This window comes from Oncorhynchus clarkii, chromosome 28, assembly GCF_045791955.1.
Source record: "Oncorhynchus clarkii lewisi isolate Uvic-CL-2024 chromosome 28, UVic_Ocla_1.0, whole genome shotgun sequence".
Classification (NCBI taxonomy): domain Eukaryota; kingdom Metazoa; phylum Chordata; class Actinopteri; order Salmoniformes; family Salmonidae; genus Oncorhynchus; species Oncorhynchus clarkii.
The window spans coordinates 22260569-22277277 of NC_092174.1; the positions used below are offsets into that span (position 1 = coordinate 22260569).

The 16709-nt window shown below is 47.4% G+C and overlaps 1 protein-coding gene across 4 annotated transcripts in view; it reads left to right on the plus strand.

Moving 5' to 3' along the window:
• LOC139386926 (zinc finger, SWIM-type containing 5) overlaps positions 1-13999 on the plus strand; it is a 69967-nt gene extending 55968 nt beyond the window's left edge. For 2 of the 4 annotated variants that reach the window (XM_071132815.1, XM_071132817.1), the window contains exons 7-13: positions 77-223; positions 488-625; positions 6127-6384; positions 7772-7907; positions 9496-9653; positions 9832-9995; positions 10116-13999. In XM_071132815.1, the coding sequence (XP_070988916.1) occupies positions 77-223; positions 488-625; positions 6127-6384; positions 7772-7907; positions 9496-9653; positions 9832-9995; positions 10116-11060 (1946 nt within the window). In that variant the 3' untranslated portion in view covers positions 11061-13999. Of the gene's footprint in view, positions 1-76; positions 269-487; positions 626-6126; positions 6385-7771; positions 7908-9495; positions 9654-9831; positions 9996-10115 lie in introns of all 4 variants that reach the window. The other 2 variants (XM_071132814.1, XM_071132816.1) reach the window with 1 other exon arrangement.
• The last annotated feature ends 2710 nt before the right edge of the window (positions 14000-16709 follow it).

Consider the following 16709-nt stretch of genomic DNA (forward strand, 5'->3'; position numbering starts at 1 on the left):
TGAGGCTGCATCCTGCCTGTCAGCCTGCTGGGACATTGTGTTGTGCTCAGCCCGTGTCATGTGATTTGTGCCGTAGATCACGTCCCCACGGCATGCGCGCGGGTCGATGCCCTGCGTTCCCATGGTTACCCCCGCGAGGCACTGCGGTTGGGCGTGGCCATCATCAACACCCTCCGGCTGCAGCAGCACCGCCAGCTGGACATCTACAAGCACCAAAAGAAAGGTAGCGCCCCCTGTCTGCCTGGAGACAGTTCACTGTTCTCATTAGGTGAGCCTCTGGGCCATACGTAACAGAGTTAAGGTATTTTATAATACAATGTGCAGTATGTTGGCGTCATCTTGTTGTGTAGCCTATTATTGGGGCCCTACATTTTTACATGGTTAGGAAAATATCCTAGCCCTACATAACCTGAATACTGTTCTACTTTTGTTCATGTGATAAGATGTATAGTATGATGCGGTCTGATCTTGTTCCTGTGTGTGTCAGAGCTGCTCCAGAAGGGGATGACCAGCACTACTAACCTGGAGGGCTGGGTGGGACACCCCCTGGATCCCATCGGCTGTCTGTTCACCACCCTCACTGAGACCTGCCGGGTAGAGGACGACAACGCAATGGACACTGGAGGTACGCATCTGGCCAGGCCCGGGCCTACCCAGGCAACGTTTACATTCCACTTCAATCGAACTGGTCAACATGGTGTCAGTCCAGCAACCACAACTGATCACCCATACAGTACAGTCCCATACAATTTGGCCAAGGCAACCAGCAACCATTTCACTCAACTTAAACCAAACTGGTCAAAATGTTTTATTTTGTCCCAAAACGAATCAATTGCAAAGTCACCCATTCAGTCCTGGTCTGTCACCCTCCTCATGGTCCTCTTGTAAGCAGCCCTGAGATGAATGGCTGTGCTCAGAAAGGTCATCCAGCCTACACAGTGGTGGAAAATGGATCAGTCCAACAACATTTGCATTCCATACATTCTTTAGCCCAGCCAAACAGAGAGCAGGGATTTGATATGGCCTATTGTGACAAACCTACAGGGAGGCATTGTGTGCCGGAACAATCCTGGCGAGTGGTATGGTGATTTGGGTGGGCAGAGGGTGAGAGTGTGTTAGAGTGTGTTAGAGTGAGAGTGTGTTAGAGTGAGAGTGTGTTAGAGTGAGAGTGTGTTAGAGTGAGAGTGTGTTAGAGTGAGAGTGTGTTAGAGTGAGAGTGTGTTAGAGTGAGAGTGTGTTAGAGTGAGAGTGTGTTAGAGTGAGAGTGTGTTAGAGTGAGAGTGTGTTAGAGTGAGAGTGTGAGTGTTAGAGAGAGTGTGAGTGTTAGAGAGAGTGTGAGTGTTAGAGAGAGTGTGAGTGTTAGAGAGAGTGTGAGTGTTAGAGAGAGTGTGAGTGTTAGAGAGAGTGTGAGTGTTAGAGAGAGTGTGAGTGTGAGTGTTAGAGAGAGAGAGTGTGAGTGTGTTAGAGAGAGAGAGTGTGAGTGTGAGAGAGTGAGTGAGAGTGAGTGAGTGTGAGAGCGAGTGAGTGAGTGAGAGCGAGTGAGTGAGTGAGAGTGTGAGTGTGAGTGTTAGAGAGAGAGTGTGAGTGTTAGAGAGAGAGAGTGTGAGTGTTAGAGAGAGAGAGTGTGAGTGTTAGAGAGTGTGAGTGTGAGAGAGTGTGAGTGTGAGAGAGTGTGAGTGTGAGAGAGTGAGTGTGAGAGAGTGAGTGAGTGTGAGAGAGTGAGTGAGTGTGAGAGAGTGAGTGTGAGAGTGAGTGTGAGAGAGTGAGAGAGTGAGTGTTAGAGAGTGAGCGTGTGAGTGTTAGAGAGAGAGCGTGTGAGTGTTAGAGAGAGAGCGTGAGTGTTAGAGAGAGAGCGTGAGTGTTAGAGAGAGAGCGTGAGTGTTAGAGAGAGAGCGTGAGTGTTAGAGAGAGAGCGTGAGTGTTAGAGAGAGAGCGTGAGTGTTAGAGAGAGAGCGTGAGTGTTAGAGAGAGAGTGTGAGTGTTAGAGAGAGAGTGTGAGTGTTAGAGAGTGTGAGTGTGAGTGTTAGAGAGAGAGAGTGTGAGTGTTAGAGAGAGAGAGTGTGAGTGTTAGAGAGAGAGAGTGTGAGTGTTAGAGAGAGAGAGTGTGAGTGTTAGAGAGAGAGAGTGTGAGTGTTAAAGAGAGAGCGTGTGAGTGTTAGAGAGAGAGTGTGAGTGTTAGAGAGAGTGTGAGTGTTAGAGAGAGTGTGAGTGTTAGAGAGAGAGTGTGAGTGTTAGAGAGAGAGAGTGTGAGTGTTAGAGAGAGAGAGTGTGAGTGTTAGAGAGAGAGAGTGTGAGTGTTAGAGAGAGAGCGTTAGAGAGAGCGTGAGTGTTAGAGAGTGTGAGTGTTAGAGAGTGTGAGAGAGTGTGAGAGAGTGTGAGAGAGTGTGAGAGAGTGTGAGAGAGTGTGAGTGTGAGAGAGTGTGAGTGTGAGAGAGTGTGAGTGTGAGAGAGTGTGAGTGTGAGAGAGTGTGAGAGAGTGTGAGTGTGAGAGTGAGAGTGAGTGTGAGAGTGTGAGTGAGTGTGAGAGAGTGAGTGTGAGAGAGTGTGAGAGTGTGAGTGTGAGAGTGAGAGTGTGAGAGTGAGTGTGAGAGAGTGAGTGTGAGAGAGTGAGTGTGAGAGAGTGAGAGAGTGAGCGTGTGAGTGTTAGAGAGAGAGCGTGTGAGTGTTAGAGAGAGAGCGTGTGGGTGTTAGAGAGAGAGCGAGTGAGTGTTAGAGAGAGAGTGTGAGTGTTAGAGAGAGAGTGTGAGTGTTAGAGAGAGAGTGTGTGTTAGAGAGAGAGTGTGAGTGTTAGAGAGAGTGTGAGTGTTAGAGAGAGTGTGAGTGTTAGAGAGAGTGTGTGAGTGTTAGAGAGAGAGTGTGAGTGTTAGAGAGAGAGTGTGAGTGTTAGAGAGAGAGTGTGAGTGTTAGAGAGAGAGTGTGAGTGTTAGAGAGAGAGTGTGAGTGTTAGAGAGAGAGTGTGAGTGTTAGAGAGAGAGTGTGAGTGTTAGAGAGAGAGTGTGAGTGTTAGAGAGAGAGTGTGAGTGTTAGAGAGAGAGTGTGAGTGTTAGAGAGAGAGTGTGAGTGTTAGAGAGAGAGTGTGAGTGTTAGAGAGAGAGAGTGTGAGCGTTAGAGAGAGAGAGTGTGAGCGTTAGAGAGAGAGAGTGTGAGCGTTAGAGAGAGAGTGTGAGCGTTAGAGAGAGAGTGTGAGTGTTAGAGAGAGAGTGTGAGTGTTAGAGAGAGAGTGTGAGTGTTAGAGAGAGAGTGTGAGTGTTAGAGAGTGTGAGTGTTAGAGAGTGTGAGTGTTAGAGAGTGTGAGTGTTAGAGAGTGTGAGTGTTAGAGAGTGTGAGTGTTAGAGAGTGTGAGTGTTAGAGAGAGAGAGTGTGAGTGTTAGAGAGAGAGAGTGTGAGTGTTAAAGAGAGAGAGTGTGAGTGTTAGAGAGAGAGTGTGAGTGTTAGAGAGAGAGTGTGAGTGTTAGAGAGAGAGAGTGTGAGTGTTAGAGAGAGAGAGTGTGAGTGTTAGAGAGAGAGCGTGTGAGTGTTAGAGAGAGAGCGTGTGGGTGTTAGAGAGAGAGCGAGTGAGTGTTAGAGAGAGTGTGAGTGTTAGAGAGAGTGTGAGTGTTAGAGAGAGAGTGTGTGTTAGAGAGAGAGTGTGAGTGTTAGAGAGAGAGTGTGAGTGTTAGAGAGAGAGTGTGAGTGTTAGAGAGAGAGTGTGAGTGTTAGAGAGAGAGTGTGAGTGTTAGAGAGAGAGAGTGTGAGTGTTAGAGAGAGAGAGTGTGAGTGTTAAAGAGAGAGAGTGTGAGTGTTAGAGAGAGAGTGTGAGTGTTAGAGAGAGAGTGTGAGTGTTAGAGAGAGAGAGTGTGAGTGTTAGAGAGAGAGAGTGTGAGTGTTAGAGAGAGAGCGTGTGAGTGTTAGAGAGAGAGCGTGTGGGTGTTAGAGAGAGAGCGAGTGAGTGTTAGAGAGAGTGTGAGTGTTAGAGAGAGTGTGAGTGTTAGAGAGAGTGTGAGTGTTAGAGAGAGAGTGTGAGTGTTAGAGAGTGTGAGTGTTAGAGAGTGTGAGTGTTAGAGAGTGTGAGCGTTAGAGAGTGTGAGCGTTAGAGAGTGTGAGCGTTAGAGAGAGAGAGTGTGAGCGTTAGAGAGAGAGAGTGTGAGCGTTAGAGAGAGAGTGTGAGTGTTAGAGAGAGAGTGTGAGTGTTAGAGAGTGTGAGTGTTAGAGAGTGTGAGTGTTAGAGAGTGTGAGTGTTAGAGAGTGTGAGTGTTAGAGAGTGTGAGTGTTAGAGAGTGTGAGTGTTAGAGAGAGAGAGTGTGAGTGTTAGAGAGAGAGTGTGAGTGTTAGAGAGAGAGTGTGAGTGTTAGAGAGAGAGTGTGAGTGTTAGAGAGAGAGTGTGAGTGTTAGAGAGAGAGTGTGAGTGTTAGAGAGAGAGTGTGAGTGTTAGAGAGAGAGTGTGAGTGTTAGAGAGAGAGTGTGAGTGTTAGATAGAGAGTGTGAGTGTTAGAGAGAGTGAGTGTTAGAGAGAGTGAGTGTTAGAGAGAGTGAGTGTTAGAGAGAGTGAGTGTTAGAGAGAGTGAGTGTTAGAGAGTGTGAGTGTTAGAGAGTGTGAGCGTTAGAGAGTGTGAGCGTTAGAGAGTGTGAGCGTTAGAGAGAGTGTGAGCGTTAGAGAGAGAGTGAGTGTTAGAGAGAGAGAGTGTGAGTGTTAGAGAGAGAGAGTGTGAGTGTTAGAGAGAGAGAGTGTGAGTGTTAGAGAGAGAGAGTGTGAGTGTTTTAGAGAGAGAGAGTGAGTGTGAGAGAGTGTGTGAGTGTTAGAGAGACCAAGAGAGGCAGCGAGGAAGTGTGTGGCTTATGGCTTATAGGGCCGTCATCATCACAGTCCTTTGTTTGGTTCTGGTGAGTAGCTGGAAACATCTGGTATGGAGGCCAGACTTAACTTGAATTCTGACCAATCAGGGAGCAGCTGTCCACAGTCTTTACACATCAGCAGAGCCTGAGCCATAACAGTGGAGGGAGGGAAACATGGAGGCTAACTACTGTGGTTGCCGTATGAGAACAAACTCCGGTCGCCCGGGATTCCACATGGTTAAATCTACCTTGGCACTGACCTCACACAACACATGCCAAAAAACCTAGAAGCCCAAGGCTTACGTCCACTCATATGAAACCTCCTTCACATCTAGTTAGCAACTCCTATGGACAAAGAAGTTCTATGTGTTGCCTAAAACGTGTTTGTATATTTTTTGAAGTAGATGGGTAAAGTACATAGAGGGGTACAGTACATAGAGGGGTACAGTACATATACAGTGTAAATGGGTCAGACCTACATGTAATTCGAGAGGTCAAATATTTCCAGAGGCATGACAACAAAGCGGCGTGTTATTGAAAAGCTCCTGGACGCTCCATTGGTGACTAGAGGTTGTTTTGATCCAGCGGCATGAAGGGAAAATCACTGATATCCTCTCCCCTCCCCCTGTAATAAACAGGATTGTCGTAGGGGGGAGGGATAATTTGCCAGGGGGATTTAAGCGTAAGCCGGCCGTGGGTTGGATCTTAGTTCCTGTCAGCAGATGTTAGTGTTTTTCTGGGACCTCGGGGACACCTCTGGTGCTGCCTGGCATCCACAGCTGCCTGGGGGGGGGGAGAAGTGGAGCTAGGGAGAGGTTCCTGTAGATGTGGCCACGATCTGCTCCTCATTGCGACACACCTTGTCCTGGGCATAGAGGCCTTCAGGCATCACACGCTGCTGCCCCAGAGAGAGGTTCCTGTAGATGTGGAGCTAGAGAGAGGTTCCTGTAGATGTGGAGCTAGAGAGAGGTTCCTGTAGATGTGGAGCTAGAGAGAGGTTCCTGTAGATGTGGAGCGAGAGAGGTTCCTGTAGATGTGGAGCTAGAGAGAGGTTCCTGTAGATGTGGAGCTAGAGAGAGGTTCCTGTCTGTGGCAGCTGCTTTCCACACCCAGCACCTTTCAGGCAAAAAAAAAACTGAAACCAGACAGCCGTTTTGGATTAGTGTTCACTTCTATTAATGTCTCATAACCCTGCTAGATCATTGATGCAATTGAGAATTGGTTCTAATTTACCTAAAAGTTTGAATAAAGGTTTAGTAGAATGAAGTCTCACTTCCATGACCATCCGTGTAAACTAAAAACCTCTCTCTTCAGACTCTGGAGAGCCCAAGCCGCCTGTGTACCATCATGTGCCCGTGTGGGGTTGCCCGGATGGCGGGGAGTCCTACCTGGCACTGGCCCTGGAGGTGGCGCTGATGGGCATGGGGCAGCAGCGTGTGATGCCTGAAGGTCTCTATGCCCAGGACAAGGTGTGTCGGAACGAGGAGCAGATCGTGGCCAAGCTGCAGGAGATGGAGCTGGATGATCTGCTGGTCCAGACGCTGAGGAAACAGGCTATCCTCCTACTGGAAGGTAATGAAGGCTATTTGTATTATATTATTGTCCTCCACTCGTCTCATTTCATTGTCTATCTTCTCTGTTGCCTTCAATCTCCCTCACTCTTTGTCTCACTTATACTCCCTCGCTGTCTCACTTATTCTCCCTCGTTGTCTCACTTATCCTCCCTTGCTGTCTCACTTTATTCCCTCGCTGTCTCACTATCCTCCCTCGCGGTCTCACTTATCCTCCCCCGTGGTCTCACCTATCCTCCCTCGCGGTCTCACTTATCCTCCCTCGCGGTCTCACTTATCCTCCCCCGTGGTCTCACCTATCCTCCCTCGCGGTCTCACCTATCCTCCCTCGCGGTCTCACTTATCCTCCCCCGTGGTCTCACCTATCCTCCCTCGCGGTCTCACTTATCCTCCCCCGTGGTCTCACTTATCCTCCCCCGTGGTCTCACTTATCCTCCCTCGCGGTCTCACTTATCCTCCCCCGTGGTCTCACCTATCCTCCCTCGCGGTCTCACCTATCCTCCCTCGCAGTCTCACTTATCCTCCCCCGTGGTCTCACTTATCCTCCCTCGCGGTCTCACTTATCCTCCCCCGTGGTCTCACTTATCCTCCCTCGCGGTCTCACTTATCCTCCCTTGCGGTCTCACTTATCCTCCCTCGCGGTCTCACTTATCCTCCCTCGCGGTCTCACTTATCCTCCCTCGCGGTCTCACCTATCCTCCCTCGCGGTCTCACCTATCCTCCCTCGCGGTCTCACCTATCCTCCCTCGCGGTCTCACCTATCCTCCCTCGCTGTCTCACCTATCCTCCCTCCATATCTCTCTATCTGCCCTGCTTGCTGCTCTCACTCTATTTCTTCCTTCCTCTCTCTCTCTCTCCTTCCGCCTCTCCCTCCCTGCCTCTATCTCGTTTCATGTCACCCTTTCTCTTTAGCTGTCCCATCGCTCTCTCCCACCTGGCTCCCCTCCACTGGTCCTGCCTCGCAACACCCAGCTGAAAATGGATCTCAACCCTGGCCTTTTAACACGGTCTAACCCCCTTTCTCCTGCTTCCCCATGCTAGCTATGCTATAGCCCTCCCCCATCTGGGGCTTTAGGGAATGTTAGCGGTGTAATCCTAGAGCAGACATCTGTCGCTGCTAGGGAGGAGAGATTTGGTTAATACCCAATGGGCAGTGAGTGTATGGTTTGCTGTCTGCTCTGTCGCCCCCATCAGGTTGGGAGAGGTATAACCTAATATTGCTTTTATTCACTGCTCTACTTTGAGCCATTAGCTGTTTATACTGGTATACTTTGAATATTCATCAAAAAACTGAGCCAAATCATAAGTGTGTGTGGCTGGACTCTAAGATATGAATGACGGTGACAATTCTGATGTACTTTGTGACAACTCTCTGTCTGTGTGTTCAGGGGGTCCGTTCAGTGGCCTGGGTGAAGTCATCCACAGGGAAAGCGTTCCCATGCACACCTTTGCCAAGTACCTGTTCTCAGCCCTACTTCCCCATGACACAGACCTGGCCTACAAACTAGCACTGCGGGCCATGAGGTAAGATCCCCCAACCTACATTCATATCCAACCCTATTCAGGCTCATTGCTCTGTTTCAAGCACCTGTATGTGTCTCTGGCATTCAAAACCATTTAGCTATTACAAAAAGAACACACCATTTTACTATTAACACTTAGAAACGTATCATGTTTTATTGTCAACATAATGTGATGCGTCTATCTGACTGCGTCACAGTGCCAGAGTCCGAGACATTCAAACCAGTAGATAGTGATAGCGCTGACGTCATCCACATGAAGTCCTATGGAAAACTCCCGAGGGCGCATGAAGTCGGAATGGTTTGAATTTGACTGTAACTAGCAAAGAGTCATTGTCGACGTGGTCGTTTTAATCCTGCCGGAGTCGACCGGGAGCCTCCTCGTAGCCTGCCTGGCCCGTGATTGGTCTGTGTCAGCACGTGGTCCTGTGTGATGACACATGTAGTAGTCAGAGGGGATAACTATTTAATGAAATATCTCCATTTGTAGCAACTTCACCGTGGGCATCAAACTTTATCATATATTTTAGAGCCCAAAACTGCCGTCAAGATGATTTTATTTGGGCCGTTCTGGCGATCATCATTTATATAGGCTTTTTATGGCAGACCAGGGCTTTTGGCACTGCTAGGTTGCTATGCATTAGCCGACCAGCCAAGCTCATGACTTCACACACCAGACCGGACACTGGGGGCTCCCTCCCTCTACTTGTATCTATATATTGAGAGGCTAGATGATGAATCCCTATGACTGAATAATCCCCATCTGTACTGTGGTATGATTATCCTGCTGAGATTCCTCAGGGTCCTGGCTAATACACAATCCATAACGGGGCTTAGGGCTGCACACAAGCACACACGTGCAAGCTCGGATGTACACACATTCGTGCATATGTAGACAAGGGGGGGGGGGGGGGCCTCCAATGCAGCTATACAGACTGGTGTGTGTTTCAGAGATCTCTAATGCAGCTATACCGACTGGTGTGTGTTTCAGAGACCTCTAATGCAGCTATACAGACTGGTGTGTGTATCAGAGATCTCTAATGCAGCTATACAGACTGGTGTGTGTTTCAGAGACCTCTAATGCAGCTATACAGACTGGTGTGTGTTTCAGAGATCTCTAATGCAGCTATACAGACTGGTGTGTGTTTCAGAGACCTCAAATGCAGCTATACAGACTGGTGTGTGTTTCAGAGACCTCTAATGCAGCTATACAGACTGGTGTGTGTTTCAGAGACCTCTAATGCAGCTATACAGACTGGTGTGTGTTTCAGAGACCTCTAATGCAGCTATACAGACTGGTGTGTGTTTCAGAGATCTCTAATGCAGCTATACAGACTGGTGTGTGTTTCAGAGACCTCTAATGCAGCTATACAGACTGGTGTGTGTTTCAGAGACCTCTAATGCAGCTATACAGACTGGTGTGTGTTTCAGAGACCTCTAATGCAGCTATACAGACTTGAGATGGGACGAGGCAGTGTAATAATGCTGTAGGCTTGGAAACCTTTTTTACAGTTCAATTTTGAATAGAAAACGTTTTCTTTATCATAATAACTAATCTCATCACTCTCTGTCTCTCTGTGTGTGTCCTCTAGGCTCCCTGTGTTAGAGTCGACTGGTCCCTCGGGAGACTTGGGTCACCCCCACCATGGCATCAGCATGGTGCCCAGCCGCTACCCGCGCTGGTTCACCCTGGGCCACCTGGAGTCTCAGCAGTGTGAGCTGGCCTCCACCATGCTCACCGCAGCCAAAGGTCAGCTCAGCTCTAGTTACAACAATGCGCACACACACCCAAAACATTTAACCACGCCAGTACCAGATAAACACTCCCAAGGAGTTGTCCACCACTACAGAACACCACAGTACACATACAAACTGTTGGATGACAAATGTTGTTTTTCAATCTAATACTCTGTTGTTTGTACCTCCAGGAGATATGTTGAGATTGCGGACGGTGCTGGAGGCCATCCAGAAGAACATCCACTCCTCCTCCCTCATCTTCAAACTGGCCCAGGATGCTTTCAAGATCGCCACTCCGGCTGACAACCCCCCAGACATCACCCTGCTCAATGTAGCTCTGGAGCTGGGCCTGCAGGTACTGATGGCTAGATGGATAGTAAGCAGTGTGTGACATTGAAAAAATGTGCTGGTGAGTGTTGAATTACTGTGCACTCTGCCTTGTCTGACGTGTTTCAACATGTCTCTCTCTCTGCAGGTAATGAGGATGACTCTGTCTACTCTGAACTGGAGACGCAGGGAGATGGTGCGCTGGCTGGTCACCTGTGCCACAGAGGTGGGTCTGCGAGCGCTGGTGAGCATCCTCCAGAGCTGGTACACCCTGTTCACCCCCACCGAGGCCACCAGCATCGTCGCAGCCACCGTCATGTCCCACAACACCATCCTGCGCCTCAGCCTGGACTATCCCCAGAGAGAGGAGTTGGCTAGCTGCGCCCGGACGCTGGCCCTGCAGTGTGCCATGAAGGACCCCCAGAACTGCGCCCTCTCGGCCCTCACGCTCTGCGAGAAGGACCACATCGCCTTCGAGACGGCCTACCAGATCGTCATCGACGCAGCATCAACGGGCATGACGTACTCTCAGCTGTTCACCATCGCCCGCTACATGGAGCACCGCGGCTACCCGCTTCGAGCCTTCAAGCTGGCCTCGCTGGCCATGACCCACCTCAACCTGGCTTACAACCAGGACACCCACCCGGCCATCAACGACGTGCTCTGGGCCTGCGCCCTGTCCCACTCGCTGGGCAAGAACGAGCTGGCCGCCATCATCCCCCTGGTGGTGAAGAGCGTGCACTGCGCCACCGTGCTCTCGGACATCCTGCGTCGCTGCACCATGACGGCCCCGGGCCTGGCTGGTATCCCCGGGCGACGGAACTCTGGGAAGCTCATGTCCACGGACAAGGCTCCGCTCCGGCAGCTGCTGGACGCCACTATCAGCGCCTACATCAACACAACCCACTCCCGGCTCACTCACATCAGCCCCAGACACTACGGAGAATTCATAGAGTTCCTCAGTAAGGCCAGAGAGACCTTCCTACTGGCCCAGGACGGACACATCCAGTTTGCCCAGTTTATAGACAACCTCAAACAGATCTACAAGGGCAAGAAGAAACTCATGATGTTGGTACGGGAACGCTTCGGCTGACCCCTGGGGTTCCCCCAACAGGACAGGCAATATGGGGAACACCTTTTTATTTCCAATTAATCATTTATTTAACTTTTCATTTCCATTTCTTTTGTCATTTCCGTGTCAAATACTATATTTGTCCGGGGGGGGGGGGGTTGTCAGTTTTTCTTCTTCTTGTGAGCGACAACCAATATTTGTTCGCAATGTTACTCTGCTAGGTAAAGACTGCAGAGGGAGGGGGAGGGGGGGGTCTGAATACAAAAACGTTTGAAAAAGATTATGATAATGATGAAAAAACATTGAGGTGGCAAATAATGAAAAACCAAATGATGTATAGGGTATTTTGAGCCAGGGAATGATGTCTGCTGTGGTGAGATACGAGTGGTTTTTGAAGGAAAGAAAACCTGTCATTCCAAAAACACTGACGCACATAGTGTTGACTTACTGTTATACCTCGATCGTATTCCAAGGGTCAGCTTTAAACTTTTCCTGTTAAAAGGCCTCGTTTCAAGGCATTATGTGTGGAGGAGGTGGAATGCTGAACTTGGATGTGTCAGGTCCAGGAGCCAAGCCTAAATATGCCAGACTCATCAGGTACATACAGAGTCCTCCTCACATATCTCTCACATATTCTCTACCACCTTTCCTGAGTGTAGCCTGATCCATTTGTCTGGTATCTCCTATTTCTAGTGAAGGTACCTTTCAAAAAGAGACCGATGTACAGAGAGAGAGAGAGACAGGTTGCGGCAGATTGGTATTTGGATTCGATCACAGAAAGATGGATTGACTGGCCTGAGAGTGATACTGCCACTGTGGGTATGGGTCTGTGAGGAGTGGCTTGTGTTGTCAGAGTTTGGGTTTATAACATGTGGAAATACCATTGCTGAAAAACATCTTGTATCTTTCAAAGCAAAACGTGTATGAACGTGTACTTTTTGACAACATGCCTTGGTGTAGCCGGTTGGGGTTAGTATTCCACATACAAGCCTAACTAGAACTATCAACCTCTCAGACCCTGTGGGGAAAGTTTTATATTAGCCATAGTATTATTGTTATACAAGCACTTCACAAATGTCATGTACTCTCGACACCATTCTGTCTGCTTGAGCAATTATTTATCGATCGTTAGAATCATCTGTGTGTGAATGAGTACTAGGAATACAAACAGCATAGCTATATTTAACATGCAAAAATAGGAATATTAGACACAAACATTTGAGGATAAATGTTGAGGCTATGAAAAGCGTTCCATGTCAGCTTCCACATTCCAGGTGACCTCGGGCCACAGAAGTCCACCGTCTGTCTGGCGTAGTGCAGTAAAGAAACGACGACAGAAAAGAGAAAAGAGATGCTCAACTCAGTTCTCAGGGAATCACTTAAAGAAACAAAAACAACAAAAAAAAAGTAGTAGCATAAGCATTTAAGATATTGTAAATATGAAAGTGTCAATTAAGAAAATTGTAAAGTTATAATTATTTATGATAACTGTGTGTTTTTGTTTTTGTGGGATACTTGAATGTGTTGTGGGCTGGGAATGTGAGGGCAGTTAGATGAAAATACATTTCTCAGGTGCTCCTGTGTACATTTCTCTGAATTTTGAGTCGTTTTTTAAATTTTTTTTGTATGTTTTGTTTAGTTTTTGCAGTGTTTTCTAAGAGAAAGCATGTTATTTCGAAATTAGAAAAGCAGGCATACCATTATGAAAAGAAAGCAACCTGACTATGCAGAAACCACTTGGTGGTTTGGTCCCCTTCTCTGGAGTCACCCAGACGAATGTCTGAGGGGGGCTCGCCACTATCCTAAAGAGAACAGACGAGGCAAGACACGGCATGTTTGTATTTGTAAGTAGCCTGCACATGCTGCAAATTGGGACGGACATTGCCTTTGACCAATTTAATGTACAATTTCTCTCTTTGGACTTAAGCCTTTAGTGTCTTCTCAAAGTACCCGTGTCAGCGCTTGACATGGTAACGAGAGTTTAAGGAGAACAATGGTCCAAAATAAATGAAAATAAAAACCCTGCATGCCCCACGCAAAATAAGGAACTGGCAGAGAATATGAGTGGGGGAGTCTGTTTTGCCAACCCCTATCGTCCTCCCTTGTATTTCTTCATGCTTTTAAGCCTATTCAGTTCACTTCACCTGAACGACCATGGCCATGCTCTTAACCATTCTCTACAACCCCTACGGAGCAGTTGAGTTATTCTGCTCCTTCCTTCCATCCATCGCTGGTCTTTATTCCTTCTCTTTTAAAAAGATTTAGTTAACTTCCTCCCAAACGTTAGTCACAGGATTCAGTAAGACTGCAGCACTGCCTGTACCAGTGCCATATGCACCACGACATAACACCTGCTTTCCAAACCAACCTACCAACCTACGGCAGCCTCCTCTGTTTTGTCATTCACTTAGCTGCCACAAATATTAACCACTACTTGAATCTGAGATTTGTGAGTTACAACGAGTGGACAAAACAAGATTGCAGTTTAATGTCAACCTGCCTGTTATATACACACGTCAAACAACAAGCATTTTCTGTCGCTGAAGTAGTTGGTTCTACGGCATTGCAAAAAAAGTAGGAGGGAAACTCCTCTGGCTTTTAATTTCTCTCTCCCATACTCTGTGTCTGTGTTAACTGTACCAGTGTTTTGACCTGTCACTAGAATTTAGAAGGAAGTAATAATAATCACTGGTAGATTGTTCACTAGTTCATCTACGGTTTGATTCTTTTTTTATTTAAGGGAAAGTGTTTGTTGCCTCTTTGTGCTACTGATTTATAAAAAATAAAAAAAGGTATCCAGTATTTGTTGCCACAGAAGTATAGTTTATCAACAGTTTGTGCAACCTCTTGAGCTAATGTCTATAAAACAATTTATTACTATTTATGTAACGCTACTACCATTTTATATCATTTGTGTTGGAATCTCAGTGCTTTTCTATGAATAAAGTGTGAAACACGTATATTGACTCCTGCTACTTTCTAAAAACTGTCTTCTCTCACTTTAGGTGCCACTCTATTCCTGTCGGTGCAGTTGTGATTTCTCTAATAAGACTATCTCATTGCAATTCTCATTCATTAGGGCATTCATGGAGCTAAACCTGTGAATCAGGTCATAAAGAATCCTAAGTGTGTGTGAGAGGCAGGCAGCACGTCTCCAGCCCAGATTGATTGCCTCTCTAAATGAGCTTATTAATTATCGCAGCAGACAGCTCACAACTGTCCGATTCCCATTCTGTTCTTAATATAACACCACCTCAATTTGTTCTGTTACCTCCTACACATGGGATTGGACTGACAGTGAATTCTATGAATCGGTTTTGGGATTCAGTGGTGACCAAAAACCGGAATATATGTTGGCTGATATTGAATGTGCTGCACGTGCTTGTTGACTGACAGGTTGGTTTAGCTCTAATTTTATCCTGGGTTAAAGGTAGGGGTGTTTTTTTTGCTGCTGCTGTACGAGCCAATCTGTTACAACTGTAAACACCATGAAAACCAAATGTCAGAGTGATTGGTTCGCTGGGTGGTGATGCTGTCAACAAGCCCAATACTCTTCGGACCTGCTTGTACAAACTACACGGCTTCTCCACTGGCCTATCCATGGGGGAGTGCTTCACAGATGGGCTCTGTCATTGTGTTTTGGACAGGGAGCACAGAGTTTGCCTGCTGAAATATGGATGGCGGCTGGGCCCGGCCCCCCCCCTCTGCTCCACTGGGGAGTGTTTGTGCTCCTGTAGAGGGGGGTGATTTAGCTGAAGTGACATGTAGGGAAGAGACAGACGAGTAATTGGCTCCCCCACCTTGCTGTGTGGTTCCTGTGTCGGCTGCTGAGGCTGTCAGCTGGGGGAAAGAGTGGAGAGAACAGGCATCGATGTGAGACGAATGCTGGGATGCACCAGATTGCTTATGTGGTCCTGAAGGCAGGTGCTTCGTTCGAACACTAGGGTTGCGCTGTATGTTTATTAGTAGACAATTGGTCAGTCGAACCCCAGCAAGGACCAACAGGTGGAAGAAATTCCTCCGGTGGCCAAGTCCACCTCCAAATTGGCACAAACTCATGCTCCGAGAGCACTCTGACTGTGTCTGTCTACAAACTGTCTGGCAGGTGAGTCTTAAGTTCTCTCTCTCTCTTGGATGGTAGGTTGTGCTGTCAGCATTAACAAACATCTCGTTCTTCAGGGAGCTGATTTGGAGAGCTTTGTCCTGCCGCTCTGGCTTTCTAACATCCCTCAGTAATTGGGGTGTGTGAGAGGCTGGGTGGGGTGAAGGAGGGATCAGGGAGGAAGGCGCTTGGGGGAGAGCTAATGAAAAGGAGTAACTGCAGTGGCCTTATGGTTCTATCTATTCCAAATGATTCTTTCTTTGGATTGGATTGAATCCTTTATTGAGAAATGCTTGGGTGTGGGGACTGGGGAGATGAATGACTGTGGTCTTAGCTGTGGAACAATAGAGATGATGGTGATGGATGAGTCAAGGCTGGACCACAGGGAGTTAGGCTCCCTCTAGTATCTGTGTCATCCAGCTCCACCATCATTTGGCTCCATGTTAACTAGTAATAAGGTGACAGGAACAAACAGCACATTACTCTCTGACCAAGTTGGGGACTGACAAGCATATTTCTTTCAACACCCACTTTGTGTAATGGCACAACTCATACAGTGTGAATATATTACAAAGATTAAGGTTTACAAGGGACAGTGACCTTAACACAATGACATGTCAGTGGCTTTCTAAAGCACAGGTCACAAGATGGAATCCAGACAAAGGCTGCGTAATGACAGTGCCAATATCACATTCCCACCAAATATTGTCTTCACTTTTTCCATAGCGGCTACAGTATGAAACATTGGAGCCAGCCAGCGACTCCTCACTGAGAAGTCTGATGTGGGCTTCTCCATTGCCCTATGTTAATATTTCAAATCAATCACAGTCTACGGCAGCCCATACGATAAAGCACTGATGGTGCCAGTCCCTGACAAATGATGTACAGCCTGCTGTCTCCAGGAGCAGATTGGATTTTCAGGCCTGCTGATTTGCTGAGAGATTGTGCCTGAGACCCCCACAATCCATCCCCTTGGTCCTCTTTGTAAGGAGGCCTTTTTAAGCACCAGATTCATTGTTGCATTTAAAAAATAATGCCTGAAAAGCCCATGACGTAACGCATGCACATGGGGAGAAACAAGAAAACATAGCCTTGCTCTACTTGGTCCTTAAACAGCGAAGTGTAAAATGATAGCACTGATCAGCAAATTAATTGTTTTTTATGTTGATTTTTTTGGCTGACAGAGAACAGCACCTCACAACACAATGTCGGGTTAATCCTGCATTGTCACAACAACTTGCCGTTTGGGTCCAGCTGAAAAGGAGTGTGCCACCGCCGCGGCTTGAGGGTCAGACATCAAGCCAATCAGGAGACTCCTAGGCAGAGCTACTTCCTCTATCAATGTTTCACAGAGCAAATCAAGGAGGACAACTAACCAAAACGTGATGCATTTTTGTGGAATCCTATGCCCACAATTCCAACAACAAAAACAACTGGATTTGTACCACTCTACTTATCTCTAGTGCTTAGCTTCCTGTCAGAGAAAAACACCCATTGGGATTAACTGTCTTTATTCCTCGTTGTAAATGTCAGTCTGTAATGATAATCATTTCCTTTTAAACCAAAAT